Source organism: Perca flavescens, chromosome 1, assembly GCF_004354835.1.
Source record: "Perca flavescens isolate YP-PL-M2 chromosome 1, PFLA_1.0, whole genome shotgun sequence".
Lineage (NCBI taxonomy): Eukaryota > Metazoa > Chordata > Actinopteri > Perciformes > Percidae > Perca > Perca flavescens.
The window spans coordinates 19,837,054-19,855,818 of NC_041331.1; the positions used below are offsets into that span (position 1 = coordinate 19,837,054).

Here is an 18,765-nt window from a genome sequence, read left to right on the forward strand (position 1 = left end):
AAGTGGTTACCAGTTGTTACTAGTACATGCTGAAAGAGATATAACAGCAGAGACATTATGAGCAAAGTCAACACTGAATTACTTAAAACCTCAATATGATGCACACCTCTGACCTTTTTTCTATCCAAAGCGCCCTGAATGCGCCATACATCGCAATTCCCGTGAGATCCCTGAAGTGGTATGTTCCGGGAATCCCTCGAAAGCAGCATTAGGTCTGATTGGCGTGTGTCCTGGGAAAAACGTCACGAGTCCGAAATCTTCCATAGAGTAGTTAGTTGGTCCGAACAAGAGGAGTGGAAGTGACTTGTATTTGGATTACAGTGGGTTGCATTCGTGTAACTGTTGTTATTGTAGCTTGGTTAGTTAACGTTAACACTCCGAGGAGCAAGCAGCAGGTGCATGTGGATGGCTATAACACCCAATGCAAAGTCCGCTCTCTCCACGCGGCGTGAACATCGGCGTATCCATAAAATATTGAAAGAATCGAACTAAAGCAAGTGCTTGGTTTCGCGGCTTTCCCTTTTCGAGAATAGCATGTTAATCCCAGGAAAAAGCAGCGTCTCTCCGTCCCGACTCTACTCACGCAAACATGGAGAAAAGTTCAAAGTGAACGTTAACGGTAACTTACCTCAACTGTGACGTCGACATTCATGGTAGTTGTAAACTTGTTTTGGCCTCTTTTTTTTTTTGTTGGAGAAAAACAACACGGCGGATACATGGTGAGACTCTAGCGCACATATTCTCAGGATATCACTGGAGCAGAAGAGGCAATGGAGAAGAAGAACAAGGCGACCGATCGGACCCGCTCCCCGGTTGACGGTAGAGCCAAAGACCGAGTGGACAGGTAACGTTAGCACAAGTAATGGGCCTTAACGGTTAACTAGCCGGTATATAGCCTGCTAAAACGTTTTAAATCATATGTTGTCGATTTTGGGAGGTTGATAACCTATGATAAGTAGCATAGATGTATTAAGAGAAGTAGAAATTCAGTTGACTAACGTTAATCAGATTCACAGTAGCTAACCGTTAATATAAGGTTACTTTCTGTTGGAGTTGTGCAGTGGCATGCTGATGTTTAACGTTATATAGGATACCGTTTTGTTTAGCCTGTGTCATTAGAAATTGGGCAATTTGTCGTATCAAAAAAAAACTTGTTCAAAATAAAACAATGGAATTGTGCTGAATTGTGCTTTAGCAGTCTGCAGCATAGACACAATGTCTATGGTCTGGAGGTTGTTTTATATCTATGGTTGATACACAAGCTTCAAGGTTTCAGAATAGTGTGCACAGTTCCATTTTGAGATTACAGCTTTAAAGAAAACAACAACAACAACAACAACAACACAGTTGCCAGGTTATTTGGTACACCTAGCTCAAATGAATGCAGTGTTACAACAGCCTCATAACCTTCAAGAAGATTAATGTGGTCACTTTGGAGAGGTGTTGATTCAACTTTATTGTCATTTTAGTGGCTGGTTGTAGTTGTAGCTGGAATTTTTTAGAGGTGTTTTCTAATATTTTGTACACTCCATTTTTATATCAATCAGGCTAGACTAAATATTAATAACTACAGCCTCCGAAATGACAATCAAGTTCAATCAACGCCTCTCTAAAACCGCTGCAACAAAACTGATTATAACCTCTATGAACATAAGCTTTATTGCAGAGCTGTTGCATTTGACTGCCTTAGTTTTATCTAGGTGTACCCAATAAACTGGCAACAGAGTCTGTTTGTCGGACTTGCGTGGAACTGCACTTGACAGTTTATTCTGTCTAAAGCTCTTTGGCTTTGTTGTACATGTTTAATATGTTAAATACTTTTTTTTTTTTTTAAGAGAAGGTGAGCTGGTGCACAGTTCAAACAAACAGCGATAACCCAAACCAACACCTGAAATCAGGAGCCACATTCACACGCTCCACATCGAGTGCGTGCCATTGCTTTTGTTTTGAAAACAAAGTCATTCTCAGATGAGGAACATAACGTTTGCATAATGATGTTTCCATCCAGTATTTACAGAGTTGCTCAGACATGCTCTTGTGAAAGGGTTAAACGCAGGAAGATTATCATGTTACCTAAGACATTAGGTTGAGCAACCTACACCCACAACTGTTTCATGTGGAACCATGTAATGTAGATACACATTATATAGATCTACACTTGGTTATGTGTATACGATTACATTAATAAAATGGAACCATTAGTCTTTCTTTTGTGCTGTAAAGGCTTTATCCAATGTAGTTGTGCCCAAATTAGTAGCTAAGTAAGGGGGCTCTAGCAGTTATATTATACTGGACTAATTAATGACAATAACAGTTATTTACAAAATGTTTTTATTTATTTTTTTTACATTCAAGTTTATGTCACCTAGTAAAATATAAAACACACATTTTTGAAATGTATTAAAACAGTATTTAATCCTTTTGATGTGTTTCTTTAAAGTTGTTAATTGTTTCTAACTTTAACTTTTTGGCTCAGCGTGGATCCGTATGGCTTTGAGCGCTCAAAGGACTTTGATTACGAGTCATATGAGGAGCTCATGTCTGAGTATCTAGTTGTGCTCACCCGACGATCCATCAAGTGGTCCAAACTACTGAAGGGCAAACGCAAGGTGCAGAAGAATGTGAAACGTGAGTGTGAAAACTGAACACACCAGTGTCCTCGCAGAATGAGCGTATGCAATGAAGCTGAACTAAACTCAAATGCTCTTCCTCTCCTTCAGTAAAGCGTTACGTACGTAAGGGGATTCCCAATGAGCACCGGGCTCTGATCTGGATGGCAGCCAGTGGGGCCCAAGACCAGCTAGAGAAGAACCCAGGATACTACCAGTCCCTGCTCCGAGCCGAGCACGACCCCAAACTGGTGGAGACCATCTGCACAGGTCGGGCTGTTAAAGGTTTCTCCATCACCAATATGCTCACTCAGATCTCCTTAAAAGCCCTGACACACAACCAGCCAACATCAAAGAATAGGGTTTCCCCTGCCATTATACGGCTTAGGTGCGGTGCCTACGCGTGTTGGCGCATTGCCAACGTGTATTAATGTAAAAACTATGTGGAGAGCATCTGGGTGGTGAGCTGAAGCACAGGTTGGGTGTCCGCTCGTTGTCTTCTGCCCACCGCATGATGGTTAGCGCACAAAGTGGCACAAACAGTGTTACAGCCACACAGTGGCAGCTGCACTTACTTACTTAAGTAGGGCTGACATTTAAAGTGGGCCAGCTAGTCTCATTTAAGTGATATCTCCCTCGCTACGACCGAAAACAACTTCACTTAATGCAAATAATTCTGCGATGAACAATTCACTAATATGCAAATGAGTGTATGACGTCATTTGCACCTAAGCGCTCTGAAAACCAATTGGCATACCCCGAAGAACCAGCCGACTCCGACCTGCGGCCCTTTGCTGCATGTCATTCCCCCTCTCTCCCCTTATGTCTTCTGCTGTCCTATCGAAATAAAGGCTGAAAATGCCCAAAACATTATCTTAAAAAAGAAAAAAGAAAGTTGCACTTGAACCTCCTATCTGACGCTTAATCAGGGGATATAACACTTTGTAATCCAAAGATCATCATGAAAAAAATAAATTTGCCAATTATCTTACGCCAATGTGTGTTTAATTAAAAGTCTCATTATTGCCTGTAACATTTCATTTTGCGATGGCATTGTCAGCATGTGGTCTGAATGAGTATTCTAACAGATTTCATTTGAACACCCAGTCAGAGAATTCTTTCTCTCTGACTGCCTCTGAGGCTGATGCCGTCAGTGGGCTGATTAATGCTGACCATAGCCAACAGTGCCAGACACACTGCAAACGCCACAGCCAACAGCCAGCCACACAGGGCACACTGATGCCCGACAGTTTGGTGTTTTCAGAGCCCTTACTCTTGACATTACAAAATATTTTTTTTAGCGTTCAGCGTGACATATGCATGGCTTTGTGAGTAAGTGAGACTGCTCTTCAACCAGACCAGCTACCCTGTTGATGTTTCCCTGATTGAAATATTGACTGGGCATTAGGGCTGCACGATTCAGAAAATGTCACGATTCGATTCAATATCGATTTTTCAGGCTCAAGATTCGATTCAAAATCGATTTTCAATTCAGAAACGATTCTATGAATTGATTTTTGAATTTTATGACTCGATTTTGAATCGGTAGAGCTTGAATCGCGATTTGAATGTGAATAAATTCTTTTGCACACCCCTACTGGACATTTAGACAGAAAACAGTGCTGTGTTGAAAGAGTGTGTGTGAGATTAAAAAAAAAACAATCCAGGAAGGCCAGAGTAATAGATCCAATTGTATGAAGGCGTATACACGCTAAAACACTCCAGGAGTGGAAAGTTAGCACACCGACAATCATTTCGTCCTCTGTCTCTGACATTGCTAGGCAAACATTCCTTTACCCGTACCCATCTAACAGAAATGTGTCCTTGCATGTATTTGTTTAGCTTCTTGGTGATGTTGCATTGTTTTGGCACAGAAATGTGTGCTTAATAACATTGGTAATACATTTAATATATTGTGTGTGTGTGTGTGTGTGTGTGTGTGTGTGTGTGTGTAGACTTGAACAGAACATTTCCAGACAACGTCCAGTTCCGCAAGACATCCAACCCATGTCTGCAGAAAGCTCTGTACAATGTGCTACTGGCTACTGGCTACCACAACCCAGTTGTGGGCTACTGTCAGGTAATATTACTGCATAGATGCAGCCTAAACTAAATTTAGCATAATACCATTCCTACACCTTTTTCTTACACGTATGGCAAAGATTTATGATTAAGTATTTCATGTTTTGTTATTGTTTGTAGTCTTGTATGACTGAAATTTGCAGTGAAGGATTATGCCACACAAAACATGCAAAAGTGACTTGAATATGTGCAAAGTACAATTCCAGTGAAATTTAATTCCATAAGCTCCTTTCAATTTGGGCATAATTAATCAAACAGGGTTCGTACGGGTGTTTTCAAGGTTCGAAAAGTGCTTGAATTTTGGATAAAAAGCTTGAAATTGTAACTGTATTTCTTTCACAACAAATACCTAACTTACTGAATAGTTTGTTTATTAAATGGAGAAATAAAATGTTGGAGAGCCTAAAATTAAACCTGCTCACTGTGTGACTGCGATCTGCCAAGACCCGCCCTAAGAAGCAGTTTGATTGGTTGGGGTAAGGCATTTCACCTCGAGTGGTTAAGGTTAGGATAGCCGATTGGTCACGGTTACACTACCTTGCGTAAGCATCATGGACACCTGGCCAATAAATGATATTGAAGTGCGGGTCTTGGCGCGGCCATAGTGGGATTCGTAATATTGCTGCCGGTGTGCCAGTTTAGCTGGTGATCAGGTTAACTGGTGATATTTGCATAAAATCAGTGAATATTCAACAAGGCCCTGCCCTGCCTTCTGCTCTGCCTCCGCCCTTCGAGTGCCAGAGGTTCACATTTTCACGAAGTGTTTGCAAGTGAGACAAAATAATGGATATCGCTGAAAACATCACCAGTTTATGTGTAATACATCCGTTTAAGCATTATCCACACAAATAGGACACATTGTATGAATGGAAACGAATAAAACAAAACGCACTAGAGATCTAGCTGGGATTCGAACCTTGGACGTCATGGACAAAAGAATTGACAGACTAGTTTCTATGTCATCTATACCACTACTACACACCACTGAAATGTTTTTAAGATTTCTATCTATACATTGGACTTTTAGTCTAAGTTAACACAGGTTAACATAAGAGAGAAATATATACCCATGTTAACTGGTGATATCACAATTTAACATGGGCAAATGCAAGCCTCAAAACGGTAAAGTAGGTTCATCTTTGCCTCCACATACCGAAAACTAACAGATGTACAACAAACATGTATGATCCCACTTAACACTTTATTCCGTTTTGTGGGTAAAAATTAAACACGTCAGTCATGCGCAAACGTGATCATTTATCATTGTTATTGTGGGCCATCTCATACAAAGAATGTGTAGGGCTATCTCAGCATAAACTGTCTCTTTCAACCTGTGCCACAAGTCAACTGATTATAGTTGTTTAATTTCATTAGACCTATAGTGTGTCTGTGTCGACCCAGAATCGCGTTTTTTGTCTTATGGTAGCCTATACGCTATTGTTATGACCATATGGCTTTGAATGTTTTGCAGCAAAGTGCAAAAAAGAAAAAAATCTCTGCACAATTATACAGCGTATATGTGTCCAAAGAAAGGCTGTTTGTGTCTCCGTATAGCCCTACGTTAATCATTTGCATTTGAAAAGCACATTACATTTACCAGAGCATAAGCAGACTGGTTTGCAATTCAAACAGGCAGCAGGGCTGTGGTGATGGCTACATCTTGTATGTAGAACCCATCCGTGTGTAATCCCACTCAGGCAGCCTGTTTCAGTTTGAATCTTTTGTTTTATGTGTCCTTGTTTCGTGAGAGGGCTGAAAGATTCATGTGTGACCTAAGTGTGTCTCTCTTTTGTCTTCAGGGGATGAACTTCATAGCTGGGTATCTTCTTATCATCACAAAAGATGAAGAGAAGTCCTTCTGGCTGATGGAAGCACTACTCGCTAGAATTTTACCTGGTGTGTTCATTAATTTGCTATCGTTCAAGTGTTGTGTGTGTGTCCGTCCCTTTACCCTGACCTAAGGATAATCCTGTAGGTGGTCACATGGTCTTTATCTGCCAGTGTCTTAAGACCTGCAGTACGTTTTTATTTGTGTCTTGTACTCACTCAAACACGGAAATGTCAATATAAATTAATTTAAAGGTCCCATGGCATGAAAATGTCACTTTATGAGGTTTTTTAACATTTAATATGCGTTCCCCCAGCCTGCCTATGGTCCCCCAGTGGCTAGAAATGGTGATAGGTGTAAACCGAGCCCTGGGTATCCTGCTCTGTCTTTGAGAAAATGAAAGCTCAGATGGGCCGATCTAGAATCTCCCACTTATGAGGTCATAAGGAGCAAGATTACCTCTCCTTTTCTCTGCTTTGCCCGCCCGAGGATTTGGCCCACCCATGAGAGAGAGACATCATGGCTTTCAAACGAGCAAAGTGGCAGTTGGTCAAGGCCACACCTCCACCTTGCCCCCACTCTCTACTCCTCAATAGTTACAGACACAGAAATGACACATACTAAGGAAAGCTCATTGTGGGACTGGCTCTAGTGGCTGTAATTCTGCACCAAGGCAGAATTTTGTAACCTGACTCCGCCAGATGGATTGCTTTGCATTTGCTCGGCATATCCATCTGGGAACTTTCCGTTGGAGAACTTTTGGGAAGGGGCGAAAATACTGGTTAGCTGATTGGATAAACCATCTGTCTATCACCTATGTTTGTGATAGACGGGCCAAATCAACCAATCAGATCAACGAAGCATATGAAAATACGACCACAAGCCCCTGCTGCTGCAGGCAAAGCATAGCTCGTTAGCTCAGCAAGCAAGCAACATGTCGGTAAAGGATATTTGCCGTTTGTGTAACGAGAATTTACAAATAAAAGGCACACTTTCAGGTTCCCGGACCATATTCCAAAAGAAGGATCCAAGAGAAAAAAGCATTAGCGAGCAGCTAACAGAATTAGGGCTACCGCTGTCTGAAAATACTGGTTAGCTGATTGGATAAACCATCTGTCTATCACCACCTAACCCACCTCAAAACCAACGCTGATTGGCCCGGTCGTTTGGCTAACGGCTCCAAATTTTCTCTGCCTCAAGATGCCAGACTGATCTGCGAGTGGAAAACTGGAGCTCGCGAGATCAGGACGGTCTCACGAGGCTAAGAATTTTGGGAAAGAGACTTCAGATACAGTATTAGGGGACCACTAAGGTGTATATACAGGCATCCAAAGAGCACCATGTCATTGGACCTTTTAAACTGTATTACAATTATGCTGTTTTTGTATTACAAAAATGGATGTGTTTATATCTCTTTGCAGTTAATTAAGAGCAATTTCTAACTCACAATGGTGTGTGCGTGGTTACAGACTACTACAGTCCAGTCATGCTGGGGCTCAAGACGGACCAGGAGGTGTTAGGGGAACTGGTGAAAGTTAAAATCCCCGGGGTCTGGCAGACCATGATGGATCATAATGTCATGTGGACCCTGGTGGTCTCCCGATGGTTCATCTGTCTCTACATAGACGTCTTGCCAGTAGAGGTGGGTGTATCTGTGTGTGTTTCAGTGTGGACAGGAGGGAAGTCCTGCAATTTATTTGTATACTCTTTATCCTCAGTCACAATTACTTTATTCAAAGGTTTAAGCTTGATAACAGACAGTAAGGAAAGTCAGAGACAACTTCTGGTGTGTGTGTGTGTGTGTGTGTGTGTGTGTGTGTGTGTGTGTGTGTGTGTGTGTGTGTGTGTGTGTGTGTGTGTGTGTGTGTGTGTGTGTGTGTGTGTGTGTGTGTGTGTGTGTGTGTGTGTGTGTGTGTGTGTGTGTGTGTGTGTGTGTGTGTGTGTGTGTGTGTGTAACTTGCTTCTAATTTCTTAAACAATAAAATCTCTGTCAAAGCACACTGTTCAGAACACTGTGTACTTTATGCCAGCGCTGCTTTTAGTGGATTCAGATATACAATGTGGAATGGCCAACCCACCATGTAAACAGGCCTTGTTGTTGCTAACTCGCTGTGGACTGTTATGTTTGTTGGCGCAGACATGGCGCTTCACTAGGAGGGCGTGACACATGCAGATGTTGATTCTACTCCCTCGAGATTCCACGCCCTCAAACAGGCAGTAGAAGTTAAGAATACTGCAGCAACACAGACATGATTTCTCACTCATTTCCCATCCCAGCATTGATTCAGGGTTGCTGCTGCAGTGTCCACGTTTTTTCTCCACTTAAAGTGCTCATATTATGCTCAAGTGTATTTAGAGGTTGTACCAGAATAGGTTTACATGGTTTAATTTTCAGAAAACAGCATATTTTTGTTGTACTGCACATTGCATTTAGCTACAGAGTGAGACATCGCACTTCTGTACCAGCTTTGTTGGGAGTCGCACATGCGCAGTAGCTAGGTAAGGACAGTCAGAAGCAGAGTGTGAGGGCGTGCCACGCTAGCAGCTAGGCGAACATTATAACGTGTGTTACAAAGTGACGCTCGTTCGTCACGGAAGTAAAGGCTGGATTAAACAGAGCTGTTTGGAGCAGTTGGTTTTCTGTTGGAGATGGTAAGTGCCTTTGGGGTGGACTTTGGGCTTTTTCACTTTGTAAACCTGTAATGTGCACAAAAAAAGATATATAACACAATAAAGGAAAGGGAAAACTCATAATATGAGCACTTTAAAGAAAAGCACCAGAGTTCTCATTTTAAGGTACCTGGTAAATACAACGAAGTAGAAGGAAGATTTAAGAAGGCAACATTTGTTTCTTCCTACTTTTTCTTTACAATGCAAGAAGCATTGCTTTTTTGGTGCACTAGAAATACAGCAAGTGATTAGATTCTAACAATCCCATGATAATGAGAGTATGCATGCATTTTCAGTAATTTATTTACATTAGCTGGTGGCGCTTGGATGTAATTCTTCATACAATCTACAACTTACTGGTTGTTGATGTTTTGGAGAGTTTCTAATGCGGTCTATAACTGTTACACTGCAACTGGGTTGCGTTAGATGTTTGTTAAACGTCCTATTGTGCAACACCGTGCGTGTGTTCCTTGGTGTAATTTGCTTCTTTGTTTCTCTGCAGACAGTTTTGCGGATTTGGGATTGCCTGTTCTATGAGGGCTCCAAAATCCTGTTCCGTGTAGCTCTCACACTGATCCAACACAACCAGGCTCTGATTCAACAGGCCCAGTCACTGCCGGACGTCTGCCAAAGCTTCAAGCAGATCACCCATGGACCATTTGTTGATGAATGCCACACTTTCATGCAGGTAAAAAGACAAGGGAGGTATTCCATCACACGTGACACTAGGAGGAAAGACCAATCGGTATCAAACAGGTGTTTCTTGGCATATACTGTCTTTAATCCTCTAATCCTGGTGTGTCTTGCCTTTTTTACTAGAAAATCTTCGCTGAACCAGGAAGTCTCTCCATGGCAACATTGACTAAGCTGCGGGCGACATTTCGTGCTCGCATTATTACAGAAGAACTCGGTCCAACTGATCCTGAAAGTTAATACACACATTCCACTAAGGATGAGCTTTTTTTTACTGAACTAATGTCATAGTGACTTCTACATACTGTTGAGTTTGTGTCTTAAACATTTTCCTTCAGGCTATCATACTCACACTGCCCAAGTGTAAATATATGGTGACAGGAGAATATTCTTAGCAATGTGCTGTATGAGCTGACGATTCCATTTGAAATGTAGTTTCTTCTTCTTATTTTGTTAAATAATGCACTTTACTCCAGAAAGTCGGCGACACTGTAGAGAGAAAGCTCGGCAGAGGTCAGGTCAGATAAAGAATGTGTTGCACACTGAGTACATCCAGGAGGCCTACTGCATTTCATGTCAAACGGTTGATTGACAAAACTCCATGCTGGCACTACCTTCTGTGAAGTCGAATGTGAATTATACTGGATTACACAACAGAAACAGATTTTGTTTATTAATTTAAAATCAGATTCTTGTACTTATTGCTTGTGTTCAGGTTTTGAGCAAATGTAGTAGTTCCTGACCTCAGCTGTTAATTCAAGCGCACTATGATGAAATGATTCTAAGTATAATTGAAAGGGCTGCTCTCTATAAAAAAAAAAATAAAAGATCAAATCACTGCATTTTATATTAACATTTATTTAAGGATTGAGTCGGGAAAAGTAAGACTGGAAAATGAATGAAATCCATGCACCTGTTCACTTGCGATGTTGAATACATTTAAGCAATGCAGAGTCGCACTCCGTATGGCTGGACCACCACACACTGTTTAATCACTGTGGAGGAATATGACTGGAAAGGAGAAGCTTTCCCTTTTCTTTTTATATCGCTGGGATTGTCTTATGCTCGTGGTTAGCATGTGCAGGAATAAAACTGCACCTAACTTCAAATGTTTTTATTTGCACACACAAGCCATTGTAACTTAAAAAAAATGATCTTTGTCCTACATTTGACTGTTTAATTGCATGGAATATTAAATGATTTTTTTTTTTTCAACCAATTCTTAGAACTTAATGGAACAAGAGTAAACAGCCGATGGTGTACTTGCTACATACAGCAAATTCAAATTGCTGCCATCCTTGCTTTTGTGAAGGCTCGGTCCTTCACACAAGATGCAAACTATCTAAAACTAGCAGGTCTTTGGCTTCTCATCATCATCATCATCTCACAGAAAAAGTGTAAGGAAAATAAAAATATCCAGAGGTCACATAGGATATGCAAAAACATGCGCTTGCCACAGAGTAACTACTCAATTATTTTATTCACTACTGCTCGTGTCCAGAGTCTCTTGCTCGCTCGCTTGCACACTCGGGTTTCTCTCTCCACTGTTCAGTCAGTCCGGTTAAAGTAAAATGAAGGGTCCATTCAGATGGTCTGGTAGCCAGCGTGGCTCCTCTTCCTGCCTATTAGATATGCAACAAGGACGATCAGCACCAGGCCGGCAAGGGCTGCTCCGACAATGATGGGGATGAGCATCTGGTCTTGGTCCATCTGACACTCCTCCGCTGGAGACAGAAAGAAAAGATGAGAAGGTAATGTACAGTAATATTGCAGAATTTACAATCTACAAGCATTTAAATTATGTGCACGTGCAGTAGCTTTCTTTAGATTTCTTACAGTTAAACCCAACACCTCTTTGCAACCACAGTTTATTCTGGCTGACCACTTTTAGCAGTTAATGTTGAAATGTTGCTTGAATAGAGGGATTACTGAGGGATGATTCTTGTTTATGCTAGCATTGGCATATTTTACAGGGGGGTGGGTGGGTTACAACCCCTGCAATAATCAAAACTGGCCAGTGCAACCTCCCCCAAAAACCTATAATCAGAATTAGTTTTATTGGCCAAGTATAATGACATACACAAGGAATTTGACTTTGGCAGATGTTAACTCTCTGTACATAGACAAATAGTAAAATAGACACTTACTGTACAATAGAGACAATATACATATAAGCACAACATAATATACAAATAAGACAATATCTAGACAAGTACACATGCAGTGGGATGTAGAGTGCAAAAAGTAATAGTGCAAAGTAGTGTGCAAGATGCATAGTGCAATGATAAGTATGTATGTACAGTATGTAGAGAAGTGGGTGAGTGGCCAAAGTGAGGATGACCCCACTTATCAGTAGAGTGATGGCAGTGGGAAAGAAGCTGTTCTTATAATTTAATTTACATAAATAAGGACAATTGCACCATAAATTGATGCAGAAAAATTCACTAGAATGCAGAAAATGAAGTGTTTGACATTCAAAATTTAAATTTTGCTCAAAAGTGGAGCTCTCAACACCCCCAATGTTGAACCCAAAGTTACGCTCTTGGATGCTAGACAGCTTTGTTCAAGACTGGCAATTTAAATAGTTCTGGTTTCGTGCTCATTGGAGACTGATACCCAGTTGGGGAAACAACCAAGCCAATAAGAACTTTGTATGTGGCAATAAACGCCCTGTGCCAGAGCCAAATAGTGACAAGTAGGGATGAGCTTGATGCAGCTAAACAAGAAATGCCATTTAAAGGAATAGCTTGTCATTTTGGGAAATGTGCTTATTCACTTTCCTGCCCAGAATTAGATGAGAAGCTTGATACCACTCATGTCAGTCTCAAAATTCAAAGCTACAGCCAGCAGAGTTACATAATAAAACTATTTCTTATATTTTCATAGACATCAGAGTGATATTAATCTTCTCATCTAACTCTCTCCAAGAAAGCATATTGCCTAAAATGGCAAACTATTTGCTACCTCCTCCTACCAAACAACATAATCACTATTAACATGAAGGTCGAAGAGAACAGCAGGGATCATAAAAGAAAGCATTTGTACCTGTAGCAAACTGTTTGGTAGTGACGTCAAAGGCTTGGACCTGCAGTCTGAATGTGTTGAGAGAGAAGAATGGCACCACAGCCAGAGTTTGCTCTGCGTTACACATGTAGGAGCGGCCCAGCGTACTCCGCAGGTAGTCCAGACTGGTGTTACTGGCTGTGAAGGGAGCTGTGGAGAGAGATGGACCAGTTATAGTTGAATTAAGCTAATCAGAGCGAGGACAAAAAAAGAAAAATGAATTGCTTGTGACAAAAGACATACCAATTGCATCAGACCAATTGGCAAGCAGAGTTATCCCGCTCAGGTGGTACTTGTTGCTCGTGGAGTTCTGTGGACAAGATGGGTGTGAATAATCAATTATTTCCACACACTAGGGCTGCACGATATGAGGAAAATATCAAATTGCGATTATTTTAAATTGATATTGTGATGTGATTCACGATATTGGAGGAAATGGTCATTTTTGTATCATTATTCTCATTTTTATTGAAAATATTCAAATAAAATGATTATAGTGTGATTTCTGCAAGGATCTGTACCAAACAAAGATTTTTTTCTTTAGTCTGTGGGATACAATTTGTAGGCCGGGACATCTCTGCAGCACCACAATACTTAATTTTAAATGGTTTGACACATATTTTGCCTTTAACAAATATTGCGCCCCCACATGCAATTTGGATATTGCAATAGTCCATATTATGATTTGGATAAAATTGAGATTAATTGTGCAGCCCTACCACACACACAACCAAAAACAAACTGACCACGTAGCTAAATTCTCAAAAGACGAGGGCTGATCTTACCAGAGTGAAGGTGAAGTTGAGCGTGGTGGTCCGCTCCTGTGTCAGAACCAAGGAAGCACTGCTGGCTTCACATGATCCTGATGCACTTGTCAGATTGGGAGTCAGGTTGACTAATTCTTGGATAGTCTGGCAAAGTAGACAAAGAGACACTTTGTTTATTTCAAGGTTGTTAACGCAGAATAGACTGAAAACGTATCTATCGATTATTTTACTATTCGTTGTCCTTGCTTGTGAAGCTCTCTTTTACCTTATTCTGAGATAGAGAAAAATAGGAGACGTTGAGCTGCAGTCCCATTTCGGCCAGGAGACATACAGTGCCGTTGTTTTTTAATACAGAGTAGGTGCCCCGCTCAGGTGTTCCTGGAGGGCTTGGTGCTGGAGCTGCGGTTGTTGTAGTCCGGGCAGTGGTAGGTGTAGCTGTAGAAGGTGGAGCTGTGGTGCTGCCCTGATCTGCCATACATATGCTTTCTGCGACAAAAGAAATGATAAAGAAACATGTTATCAACCATAAACTAGCAGGTCAAAACAAGGTAGAAACCCAGCCAGTCGTACCTGATGGACTCAGGTCATTTCCTGGCATGTACGCCTCCAGCCTCATATCAGAGAAAGTGACAGTTGCTCCACCAACTCCAAAAGTGGTGGGGCTCATGCAGCGGTAGGTGGTATTGATCGCCGCCCAGATCCCAACCGAATCTGACACCACAGTGACCACATCTAGGACAAATAGAAACAGAAACATATTAGTATCATCAGTACCCCCGCCCACTTTTACAGGGTTTTTTTCATGTAACTGAGTAGCTTTTACTTAAAGTACATTTTAAATGAACTACTTATTACTTTTAGATCGGTAATTTCACTTGTAATTGAGTAATATTTCATCAAAGTATTGGTACCTTTACTTGAGTACAATATTTTAGTACTTTTTCCACCTCTGCTCCTATCATGCTTAAGGTCAAATTTTGGTTGCTAGTGGCGACTATAAATATCTGCATGGAGTCGTTTATTCCAAATTCAATCTACCGGTTTCATTTTAAATCAATATGTGCTAATGGTCCTCTCTGTGCTGTAATATTACATTAATGATCTTTTCTATCATACCTACAGTACCTTCTGTTTACACCTTACACTGTTGTTATTAGATTCCTGTTTCTGTTCTCACCAGAGCTGTTCGCCTCAGGGAAGATGGAAGTGTCACTGAGGTTGTACTGCAGCGTCAGGTTGGTGACACTGTACAGACTTCCATTGGTTGAAAAGCTCAGCCCGAGTGTGTGGCCGGGTCCAAATACCGCCACCAGCCATGGTGATCCGTCGCCTGTGCTACACGAACTGCTGCCTGTATCCACCGTGGTGGAGTTGGGCAGAGGGACCTGCACTGTTCTCTGGGGAAACACGAGTGATATGACCGGTGTTCACAAGGCGGTACAATCAATATTGACGCTTTCAGAGATGGAAATATTGTTGTCGCTGTACATACCGTGCTGCTGGAGGCGTTGTACGTGATGGCGAATGACGCAGAGAGCTCAGCCTTAATGCAGGTGGAGGTCCCATCGTTCACCTCAAGAGTAACAGCCTGAATGCAACCTGTAGATATGGAAAAACATTACAATGAAAGCAGCAAACATCTTAAAAACAAACTCACTCAAAATGAAAATATACTGAGAAAAATTATTTTCAGCTGTCTTTCTCCCATATTCTGGACAAATATATGGCATGGTAGGTACACTGGAGTGTTCATTTGTGTACGTCATAGCTCATAATAAAAAACTAAAAACATCCCACAATGATTAACAATACATACTGATATGTTGCTTAGCACATATTATTAATGCACATATGTGATCGGATGATGAGTTAAACTAACTTTACTATATTGATATTAGAATACACACTTGTACAGTATATTGAAAAGGTGATTGATAAAAGGTTACAGAAGGAGTACAAATGATAGCAGTGATGATGATGATTACAACAACAACAACAACAACAACATAACCAAGTGTTACATCATGCCATGCCCTGCATGCAAAAGAAAGTTCAGTTCACACAAGCCACCAGCAGAGGTCTGCAGACAGCTAAAAGTGAGAGGCCAAGACCACACAGCCACTCTGACTCTTTTCCTTCACAGAATTGTAGAGCTCAGAGCTACCCGTTACATGTGTAACTGAAGCTCTCCTGAGCAGTAGAGTCAGCAGGAGCCATACTTGTTAGCCTGACCAGCCTAGCAACTTTCACACTTGCGTGGTATTAAAACCGCCATGCCCCGGAAACTGCCAACTCACTGTTGCATGTCTGTGTATGTGTGGGTTTGCGAGTGTGATAGTGGCTGTAATTCTCTAACACATTTTCTGGAAACGGTGGCTATTCATCTACTCATGTACATATCAACCCTACTACTCATATCCTTAAAAAAAAACACGTTCTTACCAATTTTTATAACAACGCAATATGGGAGTTTCACTGCTTCCTTCACACTTCCCACAATGTCGACAAAGAAGTTTAGGTAGTTTGTGGCTGTTGTATGACTGCTTTTGGTTAACTTTCCAACAGCACATATTCCTATTTACTGTATTGTATGCTATTCAATTAGATTGTGTTTTATTTATCTATTCTGTTCAGTCAGATATAATTGATAAAGTACTACTGGTAGTAATCTCAAAACTCACTTATTACTCAGTCCACTGACTATGCTCTTCCCTTTTTCTAATTCTTCTCACTTCCCTCCATCTTAAGCTTTCCCTATTAAAGTAATGTATTGATCCTAAAAGGAAAGAGCACTGTGTTTTTAGTCCTGTGTCAGTCTCTGTCAATCACACACTCCTTCTCATGCTGCCTTGCTGAAATATGACCCTGATGTCACCTCTCTGTTCACCCTGTAAACACACGGCAGACGGTTTACACAACAATGCAATCTGATCCTGAGGTAAAAGCGGCTGTGTGTACAAAGTATGAAGCTGCAGATACTGTAGCAGCGTTACACATTAGGCATGGAGAGGATATAACAAAACAGAGAAAAGTATTCAGATTGTGTTGTGAGGAAATAGTGGTGCAGGCAGGCTTGAACTCTTAAGGTCACCAGGGTCTTTAGAAGACGTCCTCAACATGTTGCACATGTCTGGACTTCAACATGTTAATAACTACAGTAATCAAAATACATATTTGAGAGTATTAACAGGTAAAGAACCATACTGCAACTACTTGACAAGTGCATTGGCCTGTTTTCCTTTATCAGCAGTTGTGTGTGTGTGTGTGTGTGTGTGTGTGTGTGTGTGTGTGTGTGTGTGTGTGTGTGTGTGTGTTCAGGCCGTTTAAACTGGTCATAAACTAACATTGTAGTAGGCCTCTGCTGGGCTGTGTGCAACACAAAGCCATCATAGTGGTCACGTGAAGCTCTCAAATGACACAATACAGAGGCCTATCTGCTGGTCAACAACATTAACAAAGCCTGGGTATTAGATTAGAATAGAATAGAATAAAGTCCAGGGACGTCTCCAGTAACTTTGGTCTGTTTTGGTTTTGACACAACTACCTGAGGAGATGACCCTTTGGATTTTCTATGACAGGTCCATGTGAAACTTTGAAGTGCCACGGGTCCAACATCCGCATTTTTGGTCACATTTAGAGGGATATATCAGTTTCCACTGGCCTACACCAGGAAATCCCTTATTATAGTCATATATTATTAAGTAAAGCTATTAATGAATATAACCGGTTTCTACATCTTATGTTAATGGTTCAAGACTATCACCTGCTTTAATAATAGCCTACCTAATACTCAAGTACCTGCACATATATAGCTACATTTAGACACCAGCTAGAACGATTATTTTAATTGTCAATTAACCTGCCGATTTACATCTTATCATCATATATAAATACACACACACACACACACATATACATATATATAAATAAAAGAGGAGGGAGGGGGGTGTCACAGTTTGATTAAACGCTTATCTAACTTCTTATTAATCTCTTATCAAAATAGTTTAAATTAATCTTCTGTCGCTCTATACGATTAATCGACTACTTATTTCAGGTTTAAACCGCAAAAACACTCACCCAAAACCGCAAACCAGGCGATGATGAGCGCGGCCAAAGCGTGAGGGAGTTTCATCCTTTTGTCTTCTTATTTTTTTTTGTCCCAGTAGAAGAGACACGAGCCCGGGGAAGCGTTGTTCGGTGTTGTGTCGCCGCTGCAGGCGCAGGTTGGGTCTACGCGGCGAACTGGCTCGACTTTACGGACCGTAATCTAAAACTGTGGCGTCGCCGTCGTTCTTCTTCCTGTTGTTGTTTACGTTTCTCTGCTGACTGAAGGTAAATGAAATAGTTGTTTAGTAATCTTAAAGCACGTCCTGCTGGTAGAAACTATCAGTGTGCGTGGTTAGAGGTCTATCACAGCCATAGACAGTATATGGTCACAGCCACAGCGACTGAATAATAAGCCATGTCTGGTCATGTGAACTGGTAGCGCAGAGCAGCCACCCGGTCACGTGAGACCGCCCACCCCCCCTTCCTTTCACGAGCTCTATTCAAGGCATAGATTCAAGGCAGTGCTAATACGCTGTCCTCTGCTCCATTAAAAAATAAAAAATAAAATAACGCAAATATAAACCACAGGGTGATGGTTCACAAAGTTGCATGCGAAATGTTTGCTGATAGCTAAATGTTGATATTACAGACTTACATAACTGTACATATGCCGGCTGGGTGTAAAGAGCCACCTTATGAGAAAAATGTGCACTTCCAGGAATATTTCTACTCTCCTTCGGGGAACTCACACAAGTGAAATATGTCAAGGCTAATTAATTAAGATGTAATGAGGGTGAATATAGGAATGCACACTTTCAAACAACGTTCACATTGTTTTTGTTTTTTAACTGCATGTAAAATGGGTTTTAATAATATGGTATATCAAATGTACAGTACGATCTGGAGAACCTTTAGCTTTCTATAGGTGAAAGTAGAATGTGAGCCTGCAGGCTGCAAAGTGCATGGTGCATGTTTTGTGGGTAGTCAGTCAGCTGACACGTTCACC

The 18,765-nt window shown here is 41.2% G+C and overlaps 2 protein-coding genes across 2 annotated transcripts; one reads left to right on the forward strand and one right to left on the reverse strand.

Moving 5' to 3' along the window:
• Positions 1 to 152: 152 nt before the first annotated feature.
• On the forward strand, positions 153 to 10,140 carry grtp1a (growth hormone regulated TBC protein 1a). The gene is made up of 8 exons (XM_028571947.1): positions 153 to 844; positions 2,477 to 2,628; positions 2,721 to 2,879; positions 4,565 to 4,689; positions 6,491 to 6,587; positions 7,989 to 8,161; positions 9,692 to 9,877; positions 10,009 to 10,140. Exons 1-8 carry the CDS (start codon positions 771 to 773, stop codon positions 10,120 to 10,122), a joined length of 1,080 nt encoding a protein of 359 aa, XP_028427748.1. The 5' UTR covers positions 153 to 770; the 3' UTR covers positions 10,123 to 10,140.
• Positions 10,141 to 10,720: 580 nt separating this feature from the next.
• lamp1a (lysosomal associated membrane protein 1a) lies at positions 10,721 to 18,229 on the reverse strand. The gene is made up of 9 exons (XM_028571831.1): positions 17,790 to 18,229; positions 15,205 to 15,311; positions 14,890 to 15,109; positions 14,283 to 14,444; positions 13,978 to 14,198; positions 13,731 to 13,856; positions 13,189 to 13,255; positions 12,928 to 13,095; positions 10,721 to 11,606 (listed from the first exon to the last, which is right to left on the reverse strand). Exons 1-9 carry the CDS (start codon positions 17,842 to 17,844, stop codon positions 11,467 to 11,469), a joined length of 1,266 nt encoding a protein of 421 aa, XP_028427632.1. The 5' UTR covers positions 17,845 to 18,229; the 3' UTR covers positions 10,721 to 11,466.
• Positions 18,230 to 18,765: the final 536 nt, after the last annotated feature.

What these genes read in the sequence shown, in the direction of transcription:
- lamp1a (XM_028571831.1), bottom strand. Translation starts at nt 17,844, where the DNA reads ATGAAACTCCCTCACGCTTTGGCCGCGCTCATCATCGCCTGGTTTGCG. An exon ending in CGCCTGGTTTGCGGTTTTGG is followed by an intron (nt 15,312 to 17,789) that starts GTGAGTGTTTTT and finishes CCATATCTACAG; the next exon opens with GTTGCATTCAGGCTGTTACT. An exon ending in ACAACGCCTCCAGCAGCACG is followed by an intron (nt 15,110 to 15,204) that starts GTATGTACAGCG and finishes GTGTTTCCCCAG; the next exon opens with AGAACAGTGCAGGTCCCTCT.
- grtp1a (XM_028571947.1), top strand. Translation starts at nt 771, where the DNA reads ATGGAGAAGAAGAACAAGGCGACCGATCGGACCCGCTCCCCGGTTGAC. An exon ending in GGTGGAGACCATCTGCACAG is followed by an intron (nt 2,880 to 4,564) that starts GTCGGGCTGTTA and finishes GTGTGTGTGTAG; the next exon opens with ACTTGAACAGAACATTTCCA. An exon ending in ACTCGCTAGAATTTTACCTG is followed by an intron (nt 6,588 to 7,988) that starts GTGTGTTCATTA and finishes GCGTGGTTACAG; the next exon opens with ACTACTACAGTCCAGTCATG.